Source organism: Eleutherodactylus coqui, chromosome 2 (genome assembly GCF_035609145.1).
Source record: "Eleutherodactylus coqui strain aEleCoq1 chromosome 2, aEleCoq1.hap1, whole genome shotgun sequence".
NCBI classification, from domain to species: domain Eukaryota; kingdom Metazoa; phylum Chordata; class Amphibia; order Anura; family Eleutherodactylidae; genus Eleutherodactylus; species Eleutherodactylus coqui.
Window position 1 is genome coordinate 301177838 of NC_089838.1, and position 26629 is coordinate 301204466.

The following is a 26629-nucleotide window of genomic DNA, read 5'->3' on the forward strand; positions in this document are numbered from 1 at the left end:
CTATATCACAGCCTCATTTTAGCAATTTCTCCTGTACATTCTAGCAGCAGTTATTTCTTGTGGTATTGAGAACTTATCGTGTACATAGAACCTTGGAAACTTGTATTTGAGGGACCAGTAAAAGCATTAATGACCCGAGTAGGCCTTGATACCAAATTAGAAAACTTGACATAACTCAATTTTCTTATAAGGTCCCACTTCCTGTCCGCTATGCTGACTTCCAACTCTTCCTAGTAACCAATGCCTGTGAGATGCCATTTCTCCCCTTCTTAAACCTCACTTACTGTGCCAAGGGCTGGTGAGTTCTATGGGCAATTCATTATCTTATGCATCTGTTGCTTGTAGCTGGATGCATAGTGTACTTAGAGCGCTTATGAAATGCCAGTCTTTGTAAATATGTGTGTATATATTCATATATGCAAGGAGCTCAGAGCTGAAGTTTAGACATAGTTCCTAAGCACTTCGTTGTTAACCCTTTCCAATCCAATTTCCCTGCTGACCGCACACTCCCTAGCTCTTATCTATTATGGGTGGGAAAGCGCATTGTGGATTCCTTGGGATTTCTCAACAGAAGAACATAAAAATGAACTGCCATGATTTTATTAGCAATCTTTTGAAAAGTAACTCTTTCCAATCCAGTGACGGTCCTCACCCTACATTAAGATTTCCCTGCATAGCTCTGATGTCGGACGAGGGCTGACACATTTTTGTAACGCTATGCAGGACAGCACACTGATATCAGAGGCTGTTCTGCATATGTATGTTACAGTATACAGGACAGTGCTGTCCTGTATACTGTAGCATACATATGTAGAACAGACGCCGACATTGGAACGCTAACCTGTATACAGTAAGATACATATGCAGAGCAGCATCCTACATCGGAGCGCTGTCCTGCATACTGTTAGGAACGTGTGTTGACCCTCGTCTGACATTGGAACTATGTATGCTTCTCATACACTAATGACTTTACAGCATCATAAAGGACTATTTAGACCATTTGCTACCAACTGTTGGTATGCTTTTGTGATACAAAAGAGTGTGATCCATGCCAACTGGGGGAAGGGAGTGGCATGTTTGTTAGTGCATTGGCTATCAGTGAGTGGTCCCCCTCACATTTAGCAAATGAAATGCTAAAGTCCTGTTCCCTTTCATCCGAAATGTAATGCAATGGTAGTACCATGCGGGAACCCCTGAACATTTTTCCACTCCTGGGAACCCTTCACCTTTATTCCTAGTTCAAGGAAACCCAATGTAAGGGTGGGAAAGGCTCTTCAAACATTCTTTATCTGGGTCAAGAATTGTTGACTGCTTCATCAGTCCCTATGCCAAGCATCTATATCAGTTTCTAGGGAGCCCTGGGCTGTTGGCATTGCAATGCACATAAAGTGTATACACATTAACAGCTCACACTATAGTTATAGCACTCCCTATATCAGTAGCTTGTAATTAGAAGTTGCCTTATAAGCCTCGTGGCTATGTTGACAAATTACCTTGGTGACTATAGTCATTCACAATCCGTTACCAATGACATGAAGGAACAAAAACCTTCACCGCTGTAGACTTTTGACCTAAGGAAGTATCAAGTGGCCGCAGGCTGTGTGTATAGGAGGTGTCGTGCTAAAGCTGTGTACACAAAGGAGGTGCAGAGGAATGAGCCTCAAGCTCATTAATGTCTATTCCTAAGAATGCAAGAACTCATATATGAGAAGTCTGCATGAACAGAACCTGATAGTGGAAAAGGTAAGGGATTTAAAATTGACTTTCATTTACCATTGCTCCTATAGTGTTGACATATCCCACAAAGCTGTGTAAAGCTAGGTTCCCTATCAAATACATAGTAATGCCACGGTCATGTTGTCCTCTTTTTCAGAGGGACAGTGATAAATGGGGTTTTCAACTGTTGCTAGTGATGAATATGAATATCACTAGAATATGCTATCACTCGTGGCTGGTAGGCATCGCTGATGGCTGGAACCTCCACTGACCGGCAGAATGAAGACACTGCGGACTTTCAAATGTATGTCTTCTAATACAGCCCCATCGATAGAAAAATAAGAAGTTATAGGTGTCGGAATATGTTACACAGTTTTTTCTCAAAGTACAGTAACATAGTGTGTAAGTGCTGAAAAAAGACTCCAGTCCATCCAGTTAAGCCTATTATATCAGAAAGTTGATCCAGGCTAAAACCACCAATGAGATAGAAGCCAATTTTCCTAATTTTAGGGGAAACAAATTCCTTTCAGACTCCAATCTGGCAATTGGAATAATCCCCGGATCACTGAGCCTTTTGAAGTAATCAGTGACTATAACATGTAATATTGCATTGCTTGAGAGGCGTCCAGCTCCCTCTTTTACTCTTCTAGTGAGTTCGCCATCACCACGTCCTCAGGCAGAGAGTTCCATAGTCTCACTGCTCTTACAGTAAAGAACCTCCTTCTATGTTGATGTAGAAACTTTCTTTCCTCTAGACGTAGAGGGCGCCCCCTTGTTACACTCCTGGGTATAAATAGATGATCGGAGAGATCTCTGTATTGTCTTGTGATAAATCTATACATAGTTATTAGGTCACCCCTCAGCTGTCTTTTTTCTAAACTAACTCCAATTTTGTTCACACTCTGGGTATTGTAGTCCACCCATTCCACTTATTATTTTTGTTGCCGGCCTGTGTACCTGCTTAAGCTATGATATGTCCTTGTTGAGTACTGGTGCCCAAAACTGTCCACAATATTCCATGTAGACCGTACAAGTGACTTGTAAAGAGAAAGAACAATGTTCTCTCTGCTTTCCCCTTGCATCTACTCTGCACATAAGGCTACCTTCACACGGGTCAGACTCTCAGGCACGTTTTTGTGTGTTGCGAGACACGCAAAACTAGCAAGAATATGAATTCTATTCTTTTGAATTGACTTGTTCACATGAGCTGCGAAGAAAAAAAATAGCAGCACGTTGTATTTTTGGGTGCTCCCTTGGGAACCTTAAAGACATCGCACGGTATGCATGCAAATGTGATGTGATAATACCTTATTCTGAGAGATCCCAGCCTTATTTTAGCTGCTTTCCAGTCCAAATCCAGGAGAAAGCAGCTAAAAGGCAGCAGAGAACTCTCATCATTAAGTTAATTTTGATGCATTTCCGCATCAGAAATAATGTAATAATTTAATTAAATTAAATAATAACATAATACTACTTCTTGTGGATCATCCACCAAACCATTACTCTAGAAAATAATTCACTATTGTGCTATGCTTTTTTTATTGGTCCAATGCATCTAAAATGAAAAATTCAACAATTTTGCAAATAATAATGATTAAAATTTTTGTAGCATTTTATATCTACAGTTCCTGTAAGGGGACAGCCACTTTATTAGAGCCCCCCCCCCCCCCCCCCATCTTATAGTGTAGATGGACTTCCTTTGGCCTTCAGAATAGCAGCAATTCATTGCGGTGTAGATATGGTAACACTGGGTGTTGGCAATGTTCTGTAGGGATATTGGCCCATGAGGACAGGAAGTTTCTTGCAGTTGCTGCAAATTAGTGCCATCAATTCATGCTGCCTGCCCCAAATTCTGACCTCCCATCAGCATGTTGCAGCAGAAATCTGGATTCATCTAATCAGAATTTTTTCCACTGATCCATTTGTGCTCTTTTGCCCCCTTGTCTATCTGTTTCTCATAGGACTGGTTGTATCAACCATGCTGTTGATCCAGAATTAGTTAAACTGCGTTCAACTGTTGAACTTGGTTTAGGGAAAAGGTGTTGCAACAACATTTTTTGATCTAAGATTTGCAAAACCGAGTTCACTAGATCTGCGATCAAAGGTTGAATCTAGAAGAAATGTATCGCTCACGGTCATTGGTGACTATAGTCAGGTGATTTTCCCAGCATTCATAGCGATAATAAAAACACAGGCGCTACGAGCAGCAAACGTGTTTGTAATTTCATCACCCAGGAAAAGCCTATCCGACAGTCAGCCAAGCCCGCCATCTTAGATTTTGGCTGCTAAACTAAGTTCAACAAGTTTCATCTGCCAAAATTAGGTCATCAAATTACGTTGGTACATTTTTTTACTTAATTTTAAATGATTTTTGACATTCTCTTCTAATTCCTTTTGTCAATGAGTTTTTTACTTCCACAAGATCCCTTTTTGATGGATGTTTTTCTCGATCACATCAGTCTTGGCATACTCTTGACATCATTAGGACGTAATGTTCTCACACAAGAGAATGGGTTCTTTCAGATGAGCAATTTTTCACTTGGACTGTTGGCTGGAGTTTGAAAAAACGCTGCATGTCCTATCTTCATGCGAGTCTTACTTAATAATGGGACATGTAATATTTGGTGTCCCATGCAGCACACGGAAGGGGTGTCTGTGTGCTGTGCAATACAATTTGAGTCTGAGGATCTTGGGTGGAACTCCCTTTAGCCTGTGTGAATACAGCCTTACACAAGAAAATCCCACACAGTTGGCAGCGAAATCCTGGCCCGGCTAGTCTGGCATCGATGACCAGGCTTCACTGGAAATTGCTCAGATCGCTCAATTTTCCCATTCTAGTATGAATTCAAACGAATACTGATCCACTGAAAACTTGCTCATTTGATTTTATGGAGCTCTCCTACATCACGGGTATAATTTCCATATAGGGAAGCTCCAATCATGAAAGAGTTGGGCTTTGTAATAAAATAGCCAATCAGTGTATGTTACCATGGTAACAGACTACAAATTCAGTGTAGTCTGATTCTGCAGTCATATTCCTTTCCTTCTCTCTCCTACTTCTTGCTTACCCACCAAATGTATGTCAGTAAGAATGATCTAAATCTACCTAAGCTAATGTCTTTGTTGAACAGAAGAATTGGCTTTTCAGTCCTTTTTGGTGAAGAAATGGTCAGGACAAGATGACAACCCTCTCTGTGTTCCTTGATGTTCCTAAGTCTATAAAAGGTAAAGTTGAGCAGCAGGAAGAGGCTTATCTTAAAGATGGGAATAGAAGAAAAATTTTCCTCGGACAAAGAGGTAAAGTGACAATGAAGCTGAAATCTTGTACGCCAGAATTTCCTATCTAAGGCTACAGGGAAGAGTCTCATATTTAGTTTTAAAGTGGGTCTGTTATCTGTGATCACATATGAGAGCGTACAGTATCTAATAATCATTGGGAAAATGGCATCTTTCTGACCTTTAGGAGACTGAAGTTTCCTTGTTATACATGTATGCTCTCTGTAAATATTAAGAAACCTCTCCATTTACCAAATACACTATCCTACCAAAGTAATTGGACACCGGAGCAAGAATCAAAAGTAGTATTTATTTCCATGTATTAATACTTAGTGCGATTCCTTTGGCCCCAACAACATTAGATACTCTCTATCGTATTCTTTCTACTAACGTTTGATACACTTCAGCTGATATTTTCCTCCATCTATCCTGCAAATGTCTGGTGAGTTCTCTCAAAGAAAATGCATCGGCCCATCTTAATTGGTGCAAACAGTGTCGTTATTAGACAAATGAGCAATGGAAGAACGTTCTAAGTAATGAAGAATCATACCACTTGATTCATTGGTTGCAGTGACAAGAACCATGAACATGGAGATATACCTTGACATTCTAGACAATAATGTGTTACTGATAATGCGGCAATGCTCTGGGAATGGTCAGCGATCATTCAAAAAGATAACGATTGGATTGGTCTGCAAAGAGTCCCAAACTGAACATCTTTAGCCCAAACTGGAATGCCGGGTCAGGAAATATAAACAGAGTACATCCTCTTTGAGAGAACTTGCCAGATGTTTGCAGGATGAATGGAGGGAAATACCAGCTGAAGTGTATCAGATGTAATTGTGATGATATACATTAGATATTACAATGTTAGTCTGTGCCAGAATACCCCTTTAATGTGGTAAAATAACAAAAATGAATAATTTAATTTAATTAATTCTACATTTCATGTTTTTGGACAAATTCTCTGCTTTGGTTGCCTTCTTAGAGAGATCCATATCTTAGTAAGGCATTGCTAATATTTTCCCTATAAAGGGATGCACCACGTGTCCATGGAATTCTATCTTTATTTGGTCCATGAAGACAAAATGTTTCATTAAATCAAAAGTAACATCTATGTCTACTACATTTTTTATTTCAGCACAGAGAAACTCAGACTTTGTCTTCACAGGAAACCAAAAATACTTTTCCATCTCTGTATGGGATAGCATAGTAGACCATGCTATTTCATATAGAGCAATTTAAAAAAATATACCGTCCAGTATACTTTCTTTTAGTATAAGGTTCTGTGGGCAACATTTGTTACTGTATGTCTATACAGTGGCTTACATCAGAGCCTTCCATTTGGGGCTTTCATCAAGAAATCCTTTCGACATACTGTATACCTCTGATGGAAACTAAGAATGAACTATGGACTGAGTCCAAGTTAATTTTAGCTATTGGCAAATCAGAGAGTCCACTGACATCTAGTCTTTCTTAGATAGTCTTTTTGGAATCCCTCTTGGTGATTTCTCTTATAGGCCAGTTTCAAAGTGTGCTAGAATGACTGTGGGTCTACTGAGTTGAACTACCAGCAACAGAGCAATCTATGATAATGTGAATTCACATCAGTAGACCCGCATCAAGCCAGGACACTCATTATGGATGCACAAATGCACTTATCTAAAATTGTCCTTGCTCTGTAACTAAAAGTGGACGTTATTTTTTATTTTATAGTTCTTCTATCTGAGGATGGTCAGCCATGGGTTCCTTTGCCAGTAAAAAGGGTATATCTCCAGATAGTCAATGACCCGACAAGGAATTATGAGCATCTGCCAGTAACCGGAGCACCAGAGTACATCCGAGGAGTTACAGAGTTTGCTCTTGGGAAAAACAGTAAAGCTATCTTACAAAACAGGGTAAGGAAGACTTCATTTAGTCGCACCCACCTTACTCAATTGCCAGAGCCAAAAGTGTTTAATTATTTTTGGGGCACAGACATTCATTGTTTCTTGTCTTTGTCAGGCGAGTGGTGTACAGACCCCAGGAACCACCGGGGCTTTCAGATTAGGAGCAAAATTCCTCCATCGATGGTATAATATCAATAAGAAAACTTCAGTCTGTATTGCTCAACTTGCTTATGGTAAATTCCATACTTATACTATATATGACATAAAAAATCTGTAGATTAACCAGGCACCTTCATTATTTCATGGCTGCTATGAGAATTATGGAGGGTCGTGAAGTCAAACTATTAAATGCAGCCCCTATCACCAATTGAGTCCCATTATGTGCAAAAAGTGGAACGGTGTTTTGGAGATAACACGGTAGTTAAGCAGTATAATGATCATATTATACCCTGTCCCATTTACAATAATGATACTTGCCAACTCTCTCTGAATGTCTGAGAAGCTCCCTGAGAAAGAGGAGACCTCGTATTCCTGGAAGAGTTAGGTAGTCTCCCAGGCACTGGACATCAGGATTTCGGTGGGAAGGAAGGGAAGGCCCAGATGGGGCAATGTCTTATCAGCCACACTACTTGTTTTTTTACTTTACTTCCTCTATGAGGCTTTTGGCATCTTCATTTGTATCTTGATGATTCCTCCTGCCTGCCTCAGAACATTAGAGGGGAGGAGACAGAGCAGGGAAGGAAGATTCATCAAGATACCGTACACATGAAGATGCCACAGGCTGCATGGAAGAAGTGAATTACTACATAAAAAATATAACTGTGTGGTCATAAAGTGACTTGTGGGCCACAAAGGGGGCAGTATTAGTTTGCGGACCCCTATAACTGTTGAACACTAAGGGGAAATAATTCCCTTGTGGGGAACACTACTGTATAACCTTGGGACACTAAAGGGCATTATTACCATGTGTGGGCACTGCTTGGATCCCCACTGATCATAAGAAAGGGGGTTTGAAGGTCCACAAATGAATGGAGTGATTGATGGTCACACATGCGCACCACTGCTGCATTCAATCCAATGGAACTTCTAAGTGTTTGAGCTTGGCAATCTTCAGTCGTGGATGAGGTATAACTATATTTCATGGGACAACCCCTTAAACTCCCTTGCGCTGCTTGTCATAAACATCCTGAATGGTGTCCTGTGAACTGAACCAGTGCAACCCTGTTTCCGGTTGAACTTTGCTAAAAGTTCTGTTTCGCACGAACCTGAAACGAGCTTTTAGCAAGGTACTACCCACAACAGGGTTTCACTGATTCAGTTTCTCAACACCAGTCCTCGACACTAATGTGCTATTTTGTCAGGACATGGGGCACCTGGGATATGTGCCTGCATCGTGTATAGGTAGATATCTTCTTCTCCACACTTACAGTTGAATATCTCATCATTTATGGGCGACATTGACAACTAGAAGCAGTAGATCTGATACACTTGATTATACACTTCTACCAACAATCTGTGGTCATAATTGGGCATCTCCAATTATCGGTCTGGCAGTCCTTTTGTAAATATTGCAAACTAAATTAAAGGGGAAGGTCGCCCACCATTGATACTATATCTTGAGTTTTTCTTGGCATAAATATTCTTGACGGTAGTGAGGAGTGACAGGATAGTATTACCGTACTTGGAAAGTCAGTATCTATTCTTGAGCATTTCTTCACAACACAACATGAATAAGAGATTGTCTCAAAGGACCTATTTCTTCTCCTGTCTCTGGATTGCAGTTATTCCTCATTGTTTCAATTCTTGTCCTAGGATGTAATATAGGAAATCCTACTGCTATGAGAAAATTCTTCCATATGTACATACTGTACTGTACACATTACCAAACAAACATCAATGATGAAAGTAGGGTCTGCTGCAGTCCTGCATATTGGCTCCATAGTTAATAGGATACAGGATTGACATTACATTGCTAAATAAATATTTAGGCAATATCTCATAAAAATTGATCCAAAGTGGAGCTTCACTGTGATTTAATAATGTACTTCATTTTAGAAGTCCTTTACTTTTTTGTGGTAAAACTATTGGTAACGGAATACAGCTGGAGATAATAGAACTTGGGGAAACTGGTTACAAGTAACATTGACAGCAGTACTCAATGTCAAGCTGTAGCTGCAAAAGCAAATATGATGTAGGGGAGAAAATAAGGTGCAGAGAGTCTGATGTGTTGGGCTAGCAGGTTCCAGAGTTTGTGGGAGGCATGGGTGAAATCCTAGGGAAACTTTGTGAGGAGCAGAGCAAAGAAATAGGTTTTGGGAAAACCGGAGATTACATGTGCAGAGATATCAGGATATTGGATCAGAAATGTATGGAGGGGACAGATTGTATATAGGAGACTACATGTGGGGATATATCAGGATATTAGGTCAGAAATGTATGGAGGGGACAGGTTGTATATAGGAGATTACATGTGGGGAGGTATTGGGAGATTAGGGCAGAGATGTATGGTGGGGACAGTTTGTATATAGGAGATTACATGTGGGGAGGTAGTGGAAGATTAGGGCAGAGCTGTCTGGTGGGGACAGGTTGTATATAGGAGATTACATGTGGGGAGGTAGTGGAAGATTAGGGCAGAGCTGTCTGGTGGGGACAGTTTGTATATAGGAGATTACATGTGGGGAGGTAGTGGAAGATTAGGGCAGAGCTGTCTGGTGGGGACAGGTTGTATATAGGAGATTACATGTGGGCCAGAGAGGTGTGTGAGGAGATATTGGAGCACAGTCAGCTTCTCATTCTGAAATGGCTGATTACAGGGATCAATAGATGCAACATTTAACAGGAGGAAATATTGGAGCATGTAGTGAATCATTGGGATGATTTTGACATTTTATCTTATGATAGTCATAGGAATAATTATAACAGTTCTGCTGACTATTTTGCTGATATGTCGCGACCTAATACTTATGGTGGTTTGTGTGAGTTAGTAGCAGCCGGGCAAATATTTAGGTCAGTGTTTTTGACAATTGGTAAAATACGTGTTTAATTATTTGTATTTTAGATTATTTTTGCCAATTTTCAAGTTTATAGGTGCATTAGATATTGTTTTCCAATACAAACTTTCACCCTTCTTTATCTCCGCCTTAGGGGTTGAATTTCAGAAAATCCTTTTAATGATTCTCTAAGTTATACAAAGAAACTACTATCCAAATTTCATGTTTCTATCTTCAGTAATTTTGGGTCTTCCATATCTCCATGTGTGTAGATGTCATTGATCCTGCAGTAGGAAGTGGGGTACAGAGTGGGACCAGGCACCATTGGAAAGCGAGCTGCAGGAGATTGCTTCTTTTATGTGTGCTTGTAGTGGTCCAGAGTTGGGGCCCCACAGCACTTATCTAGCTACCTCATGTATGTATGTGTGTAAATGTATTGTCAATGATGTTTACATGTGTGTATTGGCCTAGACAGGTCACTAGTAGTGGGATGCCCAATAAAGTTACAAACAGGAATAGGGTTTGTCACGGGTGACGCTGTAACAGCCTCAAAAAAACTTAATGTGCATATGGCCGGAAGGCCTAGTCCTTGTCACGGTAATGCCAACACTCCAACTGGACCCTTGGGATGGTAGTCTTTGTTTGGGTGTAGGAGGTAGTGGTAGGGAGAGTCTAAGATGTAGTGGTAGAGAGAGTCCAAGATGTAGTGGTAGAACGAGTCCAAGATGGAGTGGTAGAGAAAGTCCAAGATGTAAGGAGAGAGAGAGTCCAAGATGTGTGTTAAAAAGAGCCAATGAGGAGGTCAAGCAAAGCCTCGCAGTAATCAAGCTAAGCCTAAGCTCAAGTCAAGTCTAAGCGCATGTCAAGTCCAGCTTAACCTAGTCTGGATCAAGTTACGTAAAGCCTGGGGAATTCAAGTCGTGGAGCTGGCCGCAGGAGAGTCTTTTCCCACCCTACCAGAAGGCATCTGAGTCAAGTCAGACCCCGCGTAGCTGAAAGGAAATCAGGCCTTGTAACCATGAGTTTACTGTATCCCTGCTTAGTCAGAAATCAGTGCATCCACAGGAGAGCCTGCATTACACAAAATAACCACTCATAGAAGCAGCCAGTTAATGTAGTCAGACAGTCTTATTACTAGAAAGGTTGCAGGAATCGTTACATATAATTGGAAGTGGTTGAGAAGAAGTTAGAATAGTTTACTATTGAACTGAACTTTTGTACTGAATCCATGATAGTCAGTAAACTGTGTGCCTTCGGTTTTATTGCAGCCTATTTGGACTGGCCTCTTTATTTCATAACGCCATTATACTCAAAGGCACTTGCATCACACCGAATTTACACCATTGTTCTAGCTAACAACCCTTGTGTAATTCATCTGCTGCACAAGTCACCGTTCTAAGCAGGGTAGCAACCGCCATGACCAGGTTAACGTTAGCGCACCCACTTCGGCTACTCCGGCCAGCTTCTGCCCACTGAATGTTTAGCAGTCTGAGCAACTTTTACTATTTTGGGGGTGCAATGAATGGTGCATAATTGATCCGAGAACGGCTGAATTTTAAGGACATCTCATTTTTTTACTTACGTAACAATGTAAATATATTCACAATGCTGCCATTGTATATAGCTTTAAATCCATAGTCCTGTTGCATAACCTATATGACTAAGGTCTTAGTTTCTTTACGAGTCCTGGCTGAGTAATTATCTAATATAACATTTTTGAGTCAGGAAGGTTTATGTACAACAAAGGCCCTTTAGTGATGAAACTGGCGCATCCGCTTTCCCAAAACTCCAAATGAGGTCTTTAAACTTAGCATTTGTAAGCAAATCATCCCTGGCATGCAAATATCACTGATTGTCATATATATAGTACACTCCCTCCACTTGGCTGAATTGTATTTTTTCAAACGCCTACTGGGACCATTGCCCACAATCACAATCAATCGCTAATTGTCTATTTTTATTCATTTCCTTCTTGTAGTTAAAGTGACCTTTCTCCATTACTTTCCTTTTAACTTGTCTAATTTGATGACAGGAAGAACAGGGTGGCTCTGCAGACAAAGGAAAAAACAGGAGCTGACCGGCGTATAGATTACTGGAGACTCTAGGCCGATGGTATTCAGACTAGATATAAATATGCTGACATTTGATCTTTTCCTTGGCAGTATCACACGCAATGTTATTGTATAGGATGGCACCTCGGTTACATGATTTTAGTTTAAAGCAGGGGTGCACTACATTTTCCGGTCTGAGGACCACATTGCCATACTGAACCACTTCTAAGAGCCACAAGGGTATTCCCATCTGAGACATTTATGGCATATTCTAAGTGTATGCTATAATAAATTGAAGTAAGTTTAACTTCCAGGACTCCGACCTATTGGTAGAATGAGGGTCACTTTTCTCAACAGTGACTTAACTAAACTCATTCTACTTCACCAGACTATTTAGAAACTTGGACTCGATGAAATCTGGCTAAATAAGTATAAGTGTGAGAACATAGGGGTTCGGCTGGGTTTTCATGTGTGCTGGAACCTTCATTCGGAGGTTCCATCGAAGATCCAGCATCAAATACCGGAAGAAATAATGCTGCATGCAGTACTTTTTCTTCCTGGTAAAACGCCAGGCAGATGAGCGAAAACCAAGCAGATCCTATTATAGTCAATGGGGTCTGGTTGGCGATATTCTGCCATAAGATGGGTTGTTTGGCCAGGGAATTCCCCTTTCCTGCTCCCCAATGGAGCGAGAACATGGAACCTCTGCAGCAGATGTGAAAGCAGCCTTAAATATCCATAATACATCCTTATTGCCTCCCACCTTCCATTAGTCATATATAATACTGGCATCTTCTTATGTGGCAGGGGGGTCTTTGGTCCTCCCTCAAGCCCCAGGGTTCAGTTGCAGCTACTACCTATGCACCCCTCTATAGCTATGCACATGACCAGAGCCCTGAGCATGTACATAAAGGGGAATTCTAAAGTTAGCACATAAGTGCTTTGCATTCAAATACAGTAGATAGCCGGCATGGAAACACGTCCGTAATACAGATGTGAATAACGGTCATATTTCAGATCACCATACAGCCATATGTTATCAGTATTTTCATCACTATTTGATTATCCAAGAAGTCATCCACTGTCAGCTGCAGTAGATCCAGGTGATGTTCCGCATTGAAAGTCCCTGGAATGAACACAGGTCCAGCAAGGTGACCAGTATTTGCCCAATAGAAAAGAATAGCAATATGGAAGCAAAAACAAAGAAAATAGGTCATGAGTGATTTTAAAAGACAACTGTAAAAATATGGCAATGTGAATTGACACGGGGCTAATATAAATCTATGTATTACAGTCCGCAAAACATGGATCAAATAGGAAGGGAAGATATACTAGACTGAATCCAGCCTATCGAAGAATTTTAGCCTTGACTCATTTTTTTTTTTGTCTTTCTAGACAGGTACCGCTGCTTATTTGAAGCTGCTGGATTAACAAATATTTGTCCTTACCGGTTTTGGGATAACAAAAATATGGGCCTTGCATTACCAGAAATGTTAGAAGACCTGGAGGTAACATGACCCACCATATTCAAATATGTTTGATCTGTGGTTGTACTTCTCTGATATATTGGTCAGGGCTCTTCCAAAATAAGGCCGGGCTCACAGGAACAGCTCAGATTCCTTGTGCGGATATCCGCATCGGAAGACCTGCGAAAAATTGCAGAAATGAACTGCGTATGATCCCGTATGTGTGCGGTTTTCTACACGGATGTATTGTTCATATATGGACAGCGTATGGTGCACGTAAAGAAAGCTTGCAAGCAGGGAATGACATCGCACAGTAGCTCAACATTGCACAGTCGACCGCCAAGGCGATATATATTCTCTCTCCCCTCCCACCCCCCCTCTCTTCTTCTCTTTCTATCTTTACCCCAAAATTCTGAATCCACACCCATATGCAATGTTAATTGTGCATGCACTGCGTAGTGCGCATCCACAGAGATCAATAGAACCCATATGCGCTCCATAGAGCATGCTGTGATTTCTATTCTGCTTGCGGAATCCGCAATTCCTACTTGCGTGTCTAAGCAAACCAGTGAAAGTCCTCATGTGGCACAGTGTGTTAAGCGGTAATGCAGTCCTAAGTTCTCATTCATGACCTGAATGTTGCAGGTTCAATCCCCACTTGGTTCAGTTGGCGGGCTGAAGGTTGGCTTAGCCTTCCAACCTTCTGAGGTCGGTAAAATGAGTACCCAGCTTGGTGGGGGGTAATTAAATTACCTGAAAGTGCAGCGGAATAAGTTGGCACTATACAAATAACAAAATTTATTTTATTTTTAAGTCAATGCCTTTCAATGCCTACGCATTACCACCTATCATCCACACGGGCCGCGATCGTGGAATCCACATTTCAAATTTGGTCGTGTGAGACTGGCCCAATGGGCAGCTTTTCTAGTTTAACATCTTGTACTTTGGCTCAGCCCACATCCACATTGGGGCTTTCAGTTATAATTTCATCTCTCTCTTCAGGGATATTCGGGGCACAGAAGAACATTGTAATATCTAATGTACATAATCACAATAAGTCATTGTGTAATAGGTCCTCTGTACCCGGGCTAGTTACTTCATTTTCTATCTTCGTAACGTCCCCTCCATCTGAAATATCTCATCTTCCTCTGACATCTTCTCCGCACTTACCACTTCCTCCCCCATCCATAGGGTCCAACAGCCTGTGAACAGTGCATGATGGGAGGACAGGAGCAGAAATGCTACAATGTATTACTCATGTGTCGAAAGCTCCTGTCTATCTGCTTCCGCTGCTTTCTCTGTCCCTCTCAGTGAGAAGGAGTTTGGTGCTGGTAAGTTGTAGGACCTGTGAGCTACAGTGCCAGCCAGGAGATAAGCTATAGGCGTGCTGGGAGTTGTAGGTAACAGTCTGTTTCTGCGGAAGTGATGCAAGCAAACACAGTGGTAGATTAGCGGCTGCACAGAATGAAGAAGAGGGTCCAGAGTGCAGATAAAATGTACAAGTTGTTGGTGCTTAGATTGTGAAGTGCTGAACAAGAAGCCCGTGATCCAGCAGCGAAGCTCCGCACAAGCGCTAATGACCTTAGCGGTGACGTCAGAGACTGTGCAGTCATTTAGATGACTGTCATCCCATCTGAATGGGACATTACTTTTACAATCATCCTGCCTTCTCACTGATTAGGCTAGAGTCAGAGCAATGCAGCATGGGAGCTGAGGGTAAGGAAGTATAGAACAGTGAACTACTAGCAGAATGCTAGGCTTACAACACAATGCCTGCCTGAAAGTGGATAGCAAACAGCGAGGCAGTAGAAAATGGGGAAGACCACCAGAATAAAACATGGTGTAAACATCAGCAAATCAGAAGGTAAAGAGAACCTGGTATATTCCAAAGACTTGTTGAAAACTCAGGTAGGCTTTAATTGTAAACTTTGGGGTTACACAGAATGAAATGTTTAGTTTATTTCCCCTACAACTCCATCACAGAAGAAATGAAGTATTACACATTTCCCATTAGATTTAATGGGATGCACATAGGAGTTGGGTCCTCCAGAGGCACTCTTTGTGATTGCTCTCCTCTTTAAATGATAGATCCTGAAAGCTCTAATAGCGCTAAAGTTTTTTTAAACAGAAAACCCTTTTAAATAAAAAGATCCCATTTCTTTTTTCATAGAAGTCTCCTGACTTTTCTATTGTTGTTTTACCAACTTCCTGCAACCCAACTGGAATCCAACTCAGCAGCAGTGACTGGAAGCAGATAGCAGATGTCATGAAGGTAAGAGAAGAGCCACAGTATTGCTTTCCTTCAGCTGGTAAGGAAATCATGGCACTGAAATAGTTAACCACAGTAGTCTGATTGCTTAGTAATGATACCTACAGTGTCTCCAAGCTGATATGTTGGTGACTTTAATGGGGATAAAACTCTGTTCAGAGGTGCACGGCTCGTTACAGTCCAAGTATCACTGCCCTGTCTTGCACCGAACCGCGGGCCTGGGTGATCAGGAGTCATTTTTTCCTGCATTTTGGTCAAACCTCTTTATATTTATTTCAGAGAAAGAGCATGTTTCCATTTTTCCACCTTAAAGATCAGGGCTTGGCCTCCGGAGATGTTGACACAGACGCTTGGCCTGTGCGCTACTTTGTATCTGAAGACTTTGAGTTATTCTGCGCGCAATCATTTTCTGCAAGTTTTGGATTATACGGTGTGTATACAGTGTGCATAGATGATACAATGTATGTACAGACCTAGCAAACATTAACTTGACATGTAATGTGTTATGATAACTTAATTAGAATGTACTACAAAGCGGGAATATCGGTGTGCCAGTCATGTGGCCCATGATGGCTACATGGGTCTGTACAGATTATGTTATGTGTACAGAGTATATAGAGTATAACATTTATATGGTGTAGAGCAGGGTTGTTAAACTCATCTTTACCAAGGGCCACATCAGCCTTATGGTTGCCTCCAAAGGACTTATTGTACTTGTATAGTAAGGGCTCATTCATATGAGAGTATTTCCATGTGTAATACACAAGGAATAGAGTACATTGATTTCAATGGGTTCGTTGACATGAACATATGTTTTTCATGCGATGTGCGGTTGCGTGAAAAAATACACAACATGACCTACTTTGTTGCGTATTACATATCACAATAGGCCACTGGAGTGAATGAGTGGGCGTAAATACACATTAAATACTCAGGAAACCTGTGTATTTGTGCACCATCTCAATGGGCCTGTATTCTTTTATGCGTGTGCAAATATGCAGTGTATTTGAGCACATAAAGCAGCCAAATATGCAGTGTATTTGCATGATCGAAATGTGCTAAAACCAGTGTGAATGAGCCCTAATAATGACCCCCATAGCGGCTCCAGTAGTAATAGGGTCTTGTATATTGGTTCCAGTAGTATCAATAGCAGGGGCGTAACTATAGAGGATGCAGGGGATGCAGTTGCACCCGGGCCCAGGAGCCTTAGGGAGCCCATAAGGCCTCTCTTCTCCATATAGGGAACACAGTACTATAAGTAAAGCATTATAGTTGGGGGCCCTGTTACAAATTTAGCATCGGGGCCCGGGAGCTTCAAGTTACGCCTCTAATCAATAGTAACCCATATATTGGCCCCATTAGTAGTAAATGATCCCCATAATGGCCTCAGTAGTAATAAGTGACCCTCTAGTAGACTAGTACAAGATTATTTAGGCTGGGAAGTATCCCTACAGGCATTTTACTCACCCAGCCTGAAGGTTGAGTCCGGCGGTGGCAGTACAGTCTGTGACCGCTAACCTCTGCCGCTACCGGACTCAGCCTGAGGCTGGATGAGTAAAATACTGGATGGCCGGCGAGCCATGTACAATGAGGCCGTGTGCCTTGTGTTTGACGTGTTTATAGATTAGACGTTGTGTGCAGATTGTATAGTGTGTAATGATTATATGACAATTCTGTAGATTATTTGGTGTATGTACAAATTATGGGATATGTGTTTAGATTATATAGGGTGTACAATTTTAAATAGTATATGTATAGATTATATGAGGGTGGACCCAAAGGAATCAGGAATCTTCTTCTGGTGTGCGGGGTGGTACTAGTACTGGCTTCTGTTACTCGGTGAAGGTCTTCTAAGGCAGTATACTAACTGATATTGTTGGGGAAGGTTGCGTTCGGCTCTGGTGATTTTCAACAAGTTGTTCAGTCTTTCACCTGTTTTGTGATGGCTGATTCACAAGAACAATGTGCAGCTGGGAAATTTTGTTTCCTTTTTCATTGCTCGAAGCACTAGTAAAAAAAAGGTCATACAGAGTGAGATCAGGTAAGTGCGGAGGGTCAGACAAGGCTGTCATGCCGTTTTTAGTAAAAAAATGCTTAAAGGGGTTCTGTCATTAGAAAAAAAAATCAATACTTACCTATTCCTCCCCAGTCAGTCTTCTTACCGCATCTTTTCCTCACTGATCTTCTCCTGGCTCCTCTAGTCCCCCGGGTGACTTACACCGACCAAGTTATCTGTGAATCCCTGGTCCCGGACACTTTCTCATGAACACTTTACTGACTTTCTTCCGGCACACACTCACAGAGTAGTAGACTTGCACCCAATGCTGCACAGCAGGAGCTCACACTTCTTGCGGCTTTTCACGCTTCTAATTCTCCATGCAGAGAAGAAGAAGGGGGTCCACAGCACGTCTTCTATCCTCTCAGCCTCTTTCATATTCACTACACACAGACTAATAATGTCTGTGTGCAGAGCAGCTCCTCTCCGCACGACCGATAGGAAAGACCACCAAAGACAGACAGGTTGGCTGACTGACACGAATGCCCCCACTCATGCACCTTGTATCCACATATATAAAACGAGGACAAACTAAAAGATACTTTTCCAGACATAACCCAGACACTAATCTACATACGTAATATCTTCACTCACATGGAACACATTGACAATACCCTTAAGCACAAGACTGCATAGACCATCCAGAAACACCCAGAAGCTGCTACACATAAACTTCTGTACATTACAGCTGCACCAGATTTTTTGGGAGGTTTGCACGACAGAAAAAATGCTGCCGATGAAAGAAGGGTGAGCGAGCAACAAAATGTGTTCCGAACTAGCATGAGTCCCTTACAGTCCCCAGTATCGCGTGAGTTTATCCCTGGCCAGGGTGGGGGATGAGGACTCACGGGACAGTGGTGTTTTAGTGCAAAGTATTATTGGCACCATGTTTATGCTGCAGAGTAATATAACATTAAGTAAAGTGTTATACTTAAGTGTAATGTACATGATGGTAAGTGTATGCTGATGTGTCTATGACGCAGTCTATGGAATGGCGCATAGACCATAGGCTTTGGGTCATGAGATTCAAATACAATAATGACACGCGGGTATTGTAACGTGACGACCTCTGGATATGTAATGGACGTTTATGACATGTGACACATTCCGTGAGTAATGACGCTTTTCCTACGGAGGAGTTGAGTTCAGGTCCTGCGGCCATATAGTATGATTATGTATGAAGTAGGTATAGTTAGGGGCATCTAAGGCAGCTTAAAAAAGAAGATATGGGCGTCTGTAGCAGGCAATATTGGGGCATCGACCAGGGTCCTTTAGGGGCATCTGTGCCACTCTATTACTAAAGGGGCCACTAAGGGGAGTGCTATTACTACTGAGGTCACTAAGGGGTGCACTATTGCCACTGGGGCCCCTCAGAAGAGCCGCTATGACTACTGGACTAACAGAGGTAAAATAATACGTTGTGATGAGCAATGCACCCTTACCACGCCCCCTTTTGGGTAGGGGTGCCCCATGGTAAAAAATGTTTTCCCAGAAATGCCTCAAGGCTGAAAAGCTTAGGAAACAATGGATGAGTTAATGTACATAGATTGTACATCATAGTGTAAGCATAGACTAAGGGCGCATTCACATGGGCGTATTTGCATGCGCAACATTTGCAGGAGCAATACTCAGATTTCAATGGCTTTGTTCTCACGTCCTTCGTGCAAAAAAAGCAGAATGCTCTAGGTTTGTGTGCATTTGTGCATCAAAAATCCCCATAAAAGTCAATGGGCGGTGCACAAACACGCGCACAATACTCAAAGAGATGTACAATTCAGCAGGAAAAAGGACATATATGGAACTCATTAGGCTAAATAGTCGTGCTTGTGTCCTGCACGCCAAAAAAATGCCTTGTGTGTGGAAAAATGACAGTAAAATACACTGATATGTGTGCAAAAAATAGTTATTTTTGGTGCAATCACGTTGCACCGAGGCATGCACAATCGCACATATGCCTGTGTGAAGCCGCCCTTAATATGTACAGATTATATGCCGAGTATATAGATTATATTGCGAATTTATAGATGATATAATGTTTTTATTGATTATACTGTATGTTGTTTGTGCAGATTACATGGTGCGCAGAGAGGATTTTTGGTATATGTGTACAATAATATAACTAAATGCATAGTTTATATGGTGTGTGTGGATTACATAGTGCGTCCATGATTTTACGTTTTGTCTAGTTTATTCTCATATACAGTATGTACAGTTCTGCAACCACACATTCACATGCTGCCATCTAGTGGCACGCGCACTAATTGCAATGTTGGCATTTTATTTCATTAAAGTGATGGACTATTTACAAGAACTCTAATGAGAGCATTAATCCTTGTGGAGAATGTTCAGTGTCTTATTTCCTGACCTGCAGGCGAAAGAATTGGGAATCTATTAATTGTCTTGAGGAGTAATGACATTCTTATTAGCGTCCGCTCCCAGCTCGAAAGTCTTGCACATGAAGTATGGTCAACGCCGCCATGTGTAGGTTCACGGGTCGTGGCAACGGTGCTGAATAATCCATCATTTTACATGGAATGGTAAGTTGTTTGCTCGCGGTTTCTCTGCAATATCATGTGAGAATCTGCAGAACGCTGCTTTTTCTCAAGTGTTGTTTAGCTATTTACTTAAGACATAGTCCCCTATGATTCACCAACATGTGACAACATATAATGGCTAGGTACATCCCGGATAAAAACTTCATCGTACCCCCAATAATTACGACAATAGCAACTCCAATATAGATTATTTAACCTCAAAAAACGGATTTATACACTACGTCAAAATATATATTAACCCCTTAAGACACTTAAAGATTCCATAAGAGCACACAAAGCACATATCAACATCTACAGTGCAATCCCCACCCTAATATTCCCATATATTAAGCAATATACATTCAAACAATGGCATAAATACAGCATGTCTCACTCGTAGTATTACCCCGGTGTTCCACTCCTCTCGCTTTATGCGCTGCTTATATAATCCTTTGAGGACCTTATTCTGGCAGGATAAATTGTGATGAGATGTGGTATTACGTTTTTTTCTGCTGTGTTTGCTGTCGCTTTATGCATGATGTGCTTGATAGTGGGGCACGGTGCAATACTTAGTCTTTCAGCTGGATTCACATATGTATATCTGCATGCGCATGAGCGTAGTGTTTTTGCACAATGAACACTGCTTTTTTGCGTGCTGCAAAAAATACACATCAATTGAAATGGTTAATTAGTCTAATGAGTTCCAGATGTGTTCTGTGTCCTGCACAACTATATAATGTTTCACGCATCATCTAGCATATTTTGCATGGATTTGTGCATTACCATTGACTTCCATGGGGACTTCTGGTGCGCAGGAAAAATAAGCGTATGTGAATGACCCCATTGAAATCAATGGGTTCTAATCTCTGCGTATTGCGTGCTCATATACACCCGTGTGACGCTGGCCTTTCCCTCTCCTTTTTTGAATCAATTCAGTTCTATTCATGTGACTATGCACACGGTATCTGAATGGCAATCACTAATACCTCCTATTGTAACCTCTTGGCGTTCTCATCTTTTTTTACTCTTTTTGGGCAGAAAAAACTTTTTACCTCTAAAAGTACCAATATATGAAGTTTTTTGGAAATGTTTTGTATTGTAAAGGCTAACATGTATGTTTTGAAGTAGTGTGTGACTTAATATTAAGCATGTACATTGTGCATAATGTATTTTTTTCACTTTCACAGGAAGGCGAGTCTGAAAATGGTAGTAAGACGCCTCATGATTATTAGGGAGAAAACTAGGGAGAAGCTGCGACTTCTGGAGTCCTTAAAATCATGGGAGCATATCACCAAGCAGGCGGGTCCGTTTGCTTTTTTGGGGTTAACATGTAAGTAGCTGTATGGTGAGTATTCAATCTTATAAAGATTTTTAGATGGAGTTTGGGTGAGGACTTCTATGTAAAGCGGTTATCCGGTTCTTTAAAATTGATGGCCTATCTTCCCCCCTTACTGTTTATCAGACAGCTCCATATGTCTTGGCAACTCTCCCAGGTCATCTATGAGGCTCCAGGATAGAAGAAAGACCTCCTAGATGACCAGAAGAGTTGGCAAGTCTCCAGAAGTAGCCTCTGCAGTTCAGCTGCAAATATCTGTCAGCCCCAATAGCTTAGCAGCTAGAGGTAGTGTGTGAGTGAGGGGACTTAACTTATTGAGGTGAGTGGGCTGTAGCCGTACTTCGGTAAAAAAGGGGCATGTGGGTTGTCCAATCATGTTGCTGATGATGATATGAGGCAAAAAATGTATTAAAAAAGTATTTAAAAATGGAAAATAGCAGGGGAAAGACCATCTTGGAGAATGTGGGGGAGTAAAAAACGTATTGAAAATGGAGGATGTGATGGTGAAAAAAGCGGCGTATCCTAGAAATGGATCATAGCCTATGACCCAAAATTTTGTATGGTGCATATGCTGGGCCTCCAACTCTCCCTAAAGGGCAAAACTTGATAAGTATATTTTAATAGTGGTTTTGCCTAGTAAGGGTGCTTTGAGACGAGCGTGTGAGTGTGCGTACATAGGTGCGCACAAAACCATGTGTCTATTAGAACCATTGGTTCCCTATGGTGTGTTCACATGTCTGTGTTTTGCAGGCGTGCAAACGCATGTACGTGCAAAACATAAGACATGCGCGCACCATAGGTCCATGTCAATATTCCCGAGCAGGGAGTTCCCTTGTCACTGAACACTGCAACAGCACTGTCACAGTGTTCAGTGACATAGGGACTCCCTGAGGGGAGTAAAGAATCCTCTGCCACAGCTGTCACAACTGTGGCAGAAGATCGCAGTGTTCTCCCATTGCTTTCAATGGGACTGGTGCTTCTGCAGCCCCACTAAAAGTAATTGGCTGTTGGCAAGCCCCACAGGGATTTTCGGTGAAGGGCTTTAAATATAAGCCCTTCCCTGAAAATCATCCCTAGAATGTGTGAAAAGCACTGCTCTGAATCTCTTTCAGCAGGCGGGGATTTAAAATTGGTCACAGTGCTCAGCCAATCACAGACAGTGCTTCGCCATTCATTGAATTCAAGCTACTAGATGCACCTGAGCCCCAGCAGTGGCGGACAGGTGAGTATTTTTTTTATTTTTTTAGACCAGATAGCAATGATTTTCAGGGAAGGGCTTATATATAAAGCCCTTCCCTAAAAATCACTGCAGGGGCATCCTGCATCCGGCATCCTATTGCTTTCTAAGGGGGCCACTGGCAGTGGTGGCCCTACTGAAATCAATGGGAGATTCTTTTATTGTTAATAGTTTTTTTTATTGTTAAGTACTTCAACATGGCAAGTCATCATCAAATAAGACATGTTGTTACAGAAATGTTCAACTGCTTACATTTCTTCGCAATAAAGATATCTGAAACGTTAAAACATTGATAATGACAATTGTTATAGTAGAAAGCTTATCAGAGAAAATCCGTGTCTTCAACCTAGTGTTAGAATAAACCTCAAAGTTGGAAAGAATTTGTACGTTAAGGCTCTCATCACCTATAGAATCTTTCTAGGGCCTAGCGTTTTCTGTTCAGATGTAGTCCATCCAGGGCCTCCAGGTCTCCTCATACTGAGCTACCCTGTCTTCCCTATAAGCAAACAATGGGAGAGCTTCTTGATCCTCTGCCACAGCTGTCACAGTGTTCAATGACAAGGGGACTCCCTGTGGGGAATATTTATACAGCAGTGGTGGAGAGGTGAGTGTATGTATGTGTGTGTGTATATATATATATATATATATAATTTTTTTTTAATTTTTTTTTACACAAACCAGGGATGATTTTCTGGGAAGGGCTTATATTTCAAATCCTTCCTCGAAAATCACTGCAAGGGTTGCCGGCAGCCAATTGCTTTCAATGGGGCCACTGGCAGCAGCCGTGGCCCCATTGAAGGCAATGGGCACAGACCTGGATTAACACGTGTTTGTGCACGTATGTGAGTGTGTGGTTTTGTGCGTACCCATGTACAAACACGCTCATCTGAAAGCACCCTCATGGAGTATATTTTTTCTAAAAAGTTGACTTAAGTAAGCACCCCCTTAAATCTAGATTTTTGGGGGTATATTCAGGGCTTTTAAGAGTAAAATCGGATCCCTTGTTAGGAATTAGAATTAGAAGCAATTACTTCATATAAATCCATTATAGAAATATCCTCTTGTAGAAGTGGTCGATGCTGCAGAAATTAAATCATGTACTTTTTTTTCCTTGTCAGCGAGTCAGGTGGATATCCTGGCCAAAAAGCGACACATATATTTACCAGAATGTGGACAGATGAATATCTCCGGCCTCAATGCAAATAATCTGGATTATGTTGCACAGTCTGTACATGATGTTACCATGAATGATGATTTGTCTTGCAGTTCTTTTGCTGAAAACTATCTTGAATATACACTAAGCAATATGTACTCCAAAATGGTGAGCCTAGAAAGTACAGGGCATCCATCTGCCTCAATACAAAATGTTACAAACCACCTGAATGCAGGGGAGCAAAAACCAAACAGGTCTTCTGATCCAAAAGGCCAATAAAGGCTTGGCCCTTAATGGGCCTGGCTACATTAATAAGACAGTATGAGTGAATAGAAGGGAGTTCTCTTTTGTGAACCTTAATCAAAAATCTGGAATGAAGTGCAACTGATGAGAACTCTCTCTGGAGGACTTAGTTCATCTGTGCATTACAGATGCTGTAAATTAATTCTGTAATGCCTCATTTTCCCTGTAGGGGTGCTGCAGGGAAATGGAATACGTGTTGCCAAGTTCTCAAACAGATTACAGCTGATTACTGTGGTCCAAAAGGGAAGCAACCTGTGATCAACAATGATTTTATTTTTTTTCTTAAAGCCTCTTTCACACGTTCGTTTCTAGAACTATATACCACTAGGTTCATCAGAAAATAGCATAGATATATGTAATTAACATTCTGACTGGAATCGAGAGCAACTGCTGAGAACATCTCTCTTTCTGGAGGACTCAGACCATCTTTGCATTACACATACATTGTAGTATATGAACTCTGTAATGCCTCATTTCCCCTTTAGGGGTGCTGCAGGGAAATAGAACAATTGTTGCCAGGTTCCCCAACATTTGCAGCTGATTGCTGGGGGTCTTAAAAGCAAAACAACCTGTGCCCAACTTAATTTCAGAGGACTTTTCTAATAAATGAGGCTTGTGAAAAGTAGACAACTACTTTCAGTGATTATCGGCCATTGTCTTTTAACAATGATTTGAACTTTTTTCTTAAAGCCTCCTTCACACTTTGGTTTCTAAAACTATACACTACTGGGTTCAGCAGAGGAATGATATAGACATATAATGCAGTTAATATTTTGGCTTGGCTTAATGACATTGATGATGAGGGTCTCATGTACAAGACAAACACCATAATATAGAAAAGACTGACAACAGTGAGGTGGGAACCACATGTAGAGAAGGTCTTGGATTTGCCCCTCAATGTTTGGATCCTCATGATACTTGATAATATTTGTATATAGGATATAAGAGTAAATATGAAAGATGTCATAACCAGCACAACTCCCTGTATGAGGATTACAGTATGGAGAAGTGTTGTATCATTACATGCTAGGTGTATGAGTGCATTGACGTCACAAAAGAAGTGGTTGATGAGGTTTGAGCTGCAATAATCAAGAGTGGAGGTAACAGATGCAATTGGAATCGAGGCCACTATTCCACCCAACCAAGAACCAATGGCTATAACTATACAAACATGTTGGTTCATTACAACAGAGTAATACAGAGGTTTACAGACTGCTATATAACGGTCATATGACATAACAGTTAGTAAAAAATATTCTGTGCTACCAAAAGCAATGAAGAAATAAAGTTGTAGGATACATTCTGCATAAGAAATGTTACCATTGTTGGTGACAAAGATAAAAATGAGTTTTGGGCAAGTGACAGATGTATAGACAATGTCAAGGGACGAAAGGTTACATAAGAAAAAGTACATGGGGGTAGAAAGCGATGGACTCCACATTATAAGCAAAACAAGGACCAGGTTCCCACATATGGTCAAGATATAAACAGTAAGAAAATGCAAAAACAGAGTTGTTTGTATAGCTGTAAAGTCTGAAAACCCAATAATGAAGAATTCTACCAACTTGTTACTGCAATTTCTCGAATCCATTATGGATGGAATAAAGAAGGTTTTACTGGGACGTTTCACCTGCGGAAATTAATATAATAAGCAATTATAATTTACTGTTACAGTCATCCCTCAACTTATAGTGCCCTCAGTATACAATATTTTCAGCATTCGGTGGTCTTTCTTGGATCACTGTAACTTGAAACCAGACTTGACATACTAAGTTACAAAATATCCAAAGTGTTTGTTGTGTCCTACCAGTCTTCAGGAATGCAAAGCTAGAGATGGACACCACCTGCCTATACCTCAGAGAAACGTAGAAACATACTGGCAGAAAAAGCCTCCTGGCCCATCTATTCTGCATCTCTCTTAGGATAGATCTATGATTATCTCAGGCAGTTTGACTTCATTTATAGTTGATTTTCCAACCACATCTGCTGTGAGTTTGTTCCAAGCATCTACTAATTTTTCAGTAATATAATATTACCTGACATTGCCTGTGATCCCCTCCCACTAATCTCAGATTGTGCCCTCTTCTTTTAGTGCTGAGCTTCCTAATAAATACACTTCCCTTCTGGTCCTTATTTTTACTTTAAATGTATATAAAAGTCTCCATCATGTCGTCCTCTCCCATCGCCCCTCCTGTAACATATATAAAGGTTTCCATCATGTCCCTCCTCTCCCTTCTCTCATCATGTAACATATATAAAGGTTTCCATCATGTCCTCCTCTCCCTTCTCACCTCCTGTAACATATATAAAGGTTTCCATCATTTCCCCCCCCCTCCCATCGCCCCTCCTGTAA

General features: G+C 41.2%; 1 protein-coding gene across 5 annotated transcripts; it reads left to right on the forward strand.

The window, feature by feature from the left end:
* Nucleotides 1–1582: 1582 nt before the first annotated feature.
* Nucleotides 1583–25898, forward strand: LOC136612809 (aspartate aminotransferase, cytoplasmic-like). 5 transcript variants are annotated; one of them, XM_066593499.1, is made up of 11 exons: nucleotides 1584–1743; nucleotides 1874–2020; nucleotides 4848–5013; nucleotides 6709–6890; nucleotides 6997–7114; nucleotides 13318–13430; nucleotides 15559–15660; nucleotides 15937–16087; nucleotides 20085–20250; nucleotides 21435–21577; nucleotides 23939–25898. In XM_066593499.1, exons 3-11 carry the CDS (start codon nucleotides 4896–4898, stop codon nucleotides 24250–24252), a joined length of 1407 nt encoding a protein of 468 aa, XP_066449596.1. In that variant the 5' UTR covers nucleotides 1584–1743; nucleotides 1874–2020; nucleotides 4848–4895; the 3' UTR covers nucleotides 24253–25898. The 5 variants fall into 5 exon arrangements, with proteins under 5 accessions (XP_066449599.1, XP_066449596.1, XP_066449597.1 ...); XM_066593500.1 differs by having other exon boundaries at nucleotides 4851–5013; XM_066593502.1 differs by lacking the exon at nucleotides 1874–2020 and having other exon boundaries at nucleotides 1583–1743; nucleotides 4848–4941.
* The last annotated feature ends 731 nt before the right edge of the window (nucleotides 25899–26629 follow it).

Excerpts from the sequence above, each read along its gene's own strand:
- LOC136612809 (XM_066593499.1), top strand. The coding sequence starts at position 4,896 with ATGACAACCCTCTCTGTGTTCCTTGATGTTCCTAAGTCTATAAAAGGT. Across the intron at positions 16,088-20,084 it reads TGCAAGTTTTGGATTATACG|GCGAAAGAATTGGGAATCTA; the intron begins GTGTGTATACAG and ends CCTGACCTGCAG. Across the intron at positions 21,578-23,938 it reads TGCTTTTTTGGGGTTAACAT|CGAGTCAGGTGGATATCCTG; the intron begins GTAAGTAGCTGT and ends TTTCCTTGTCAG.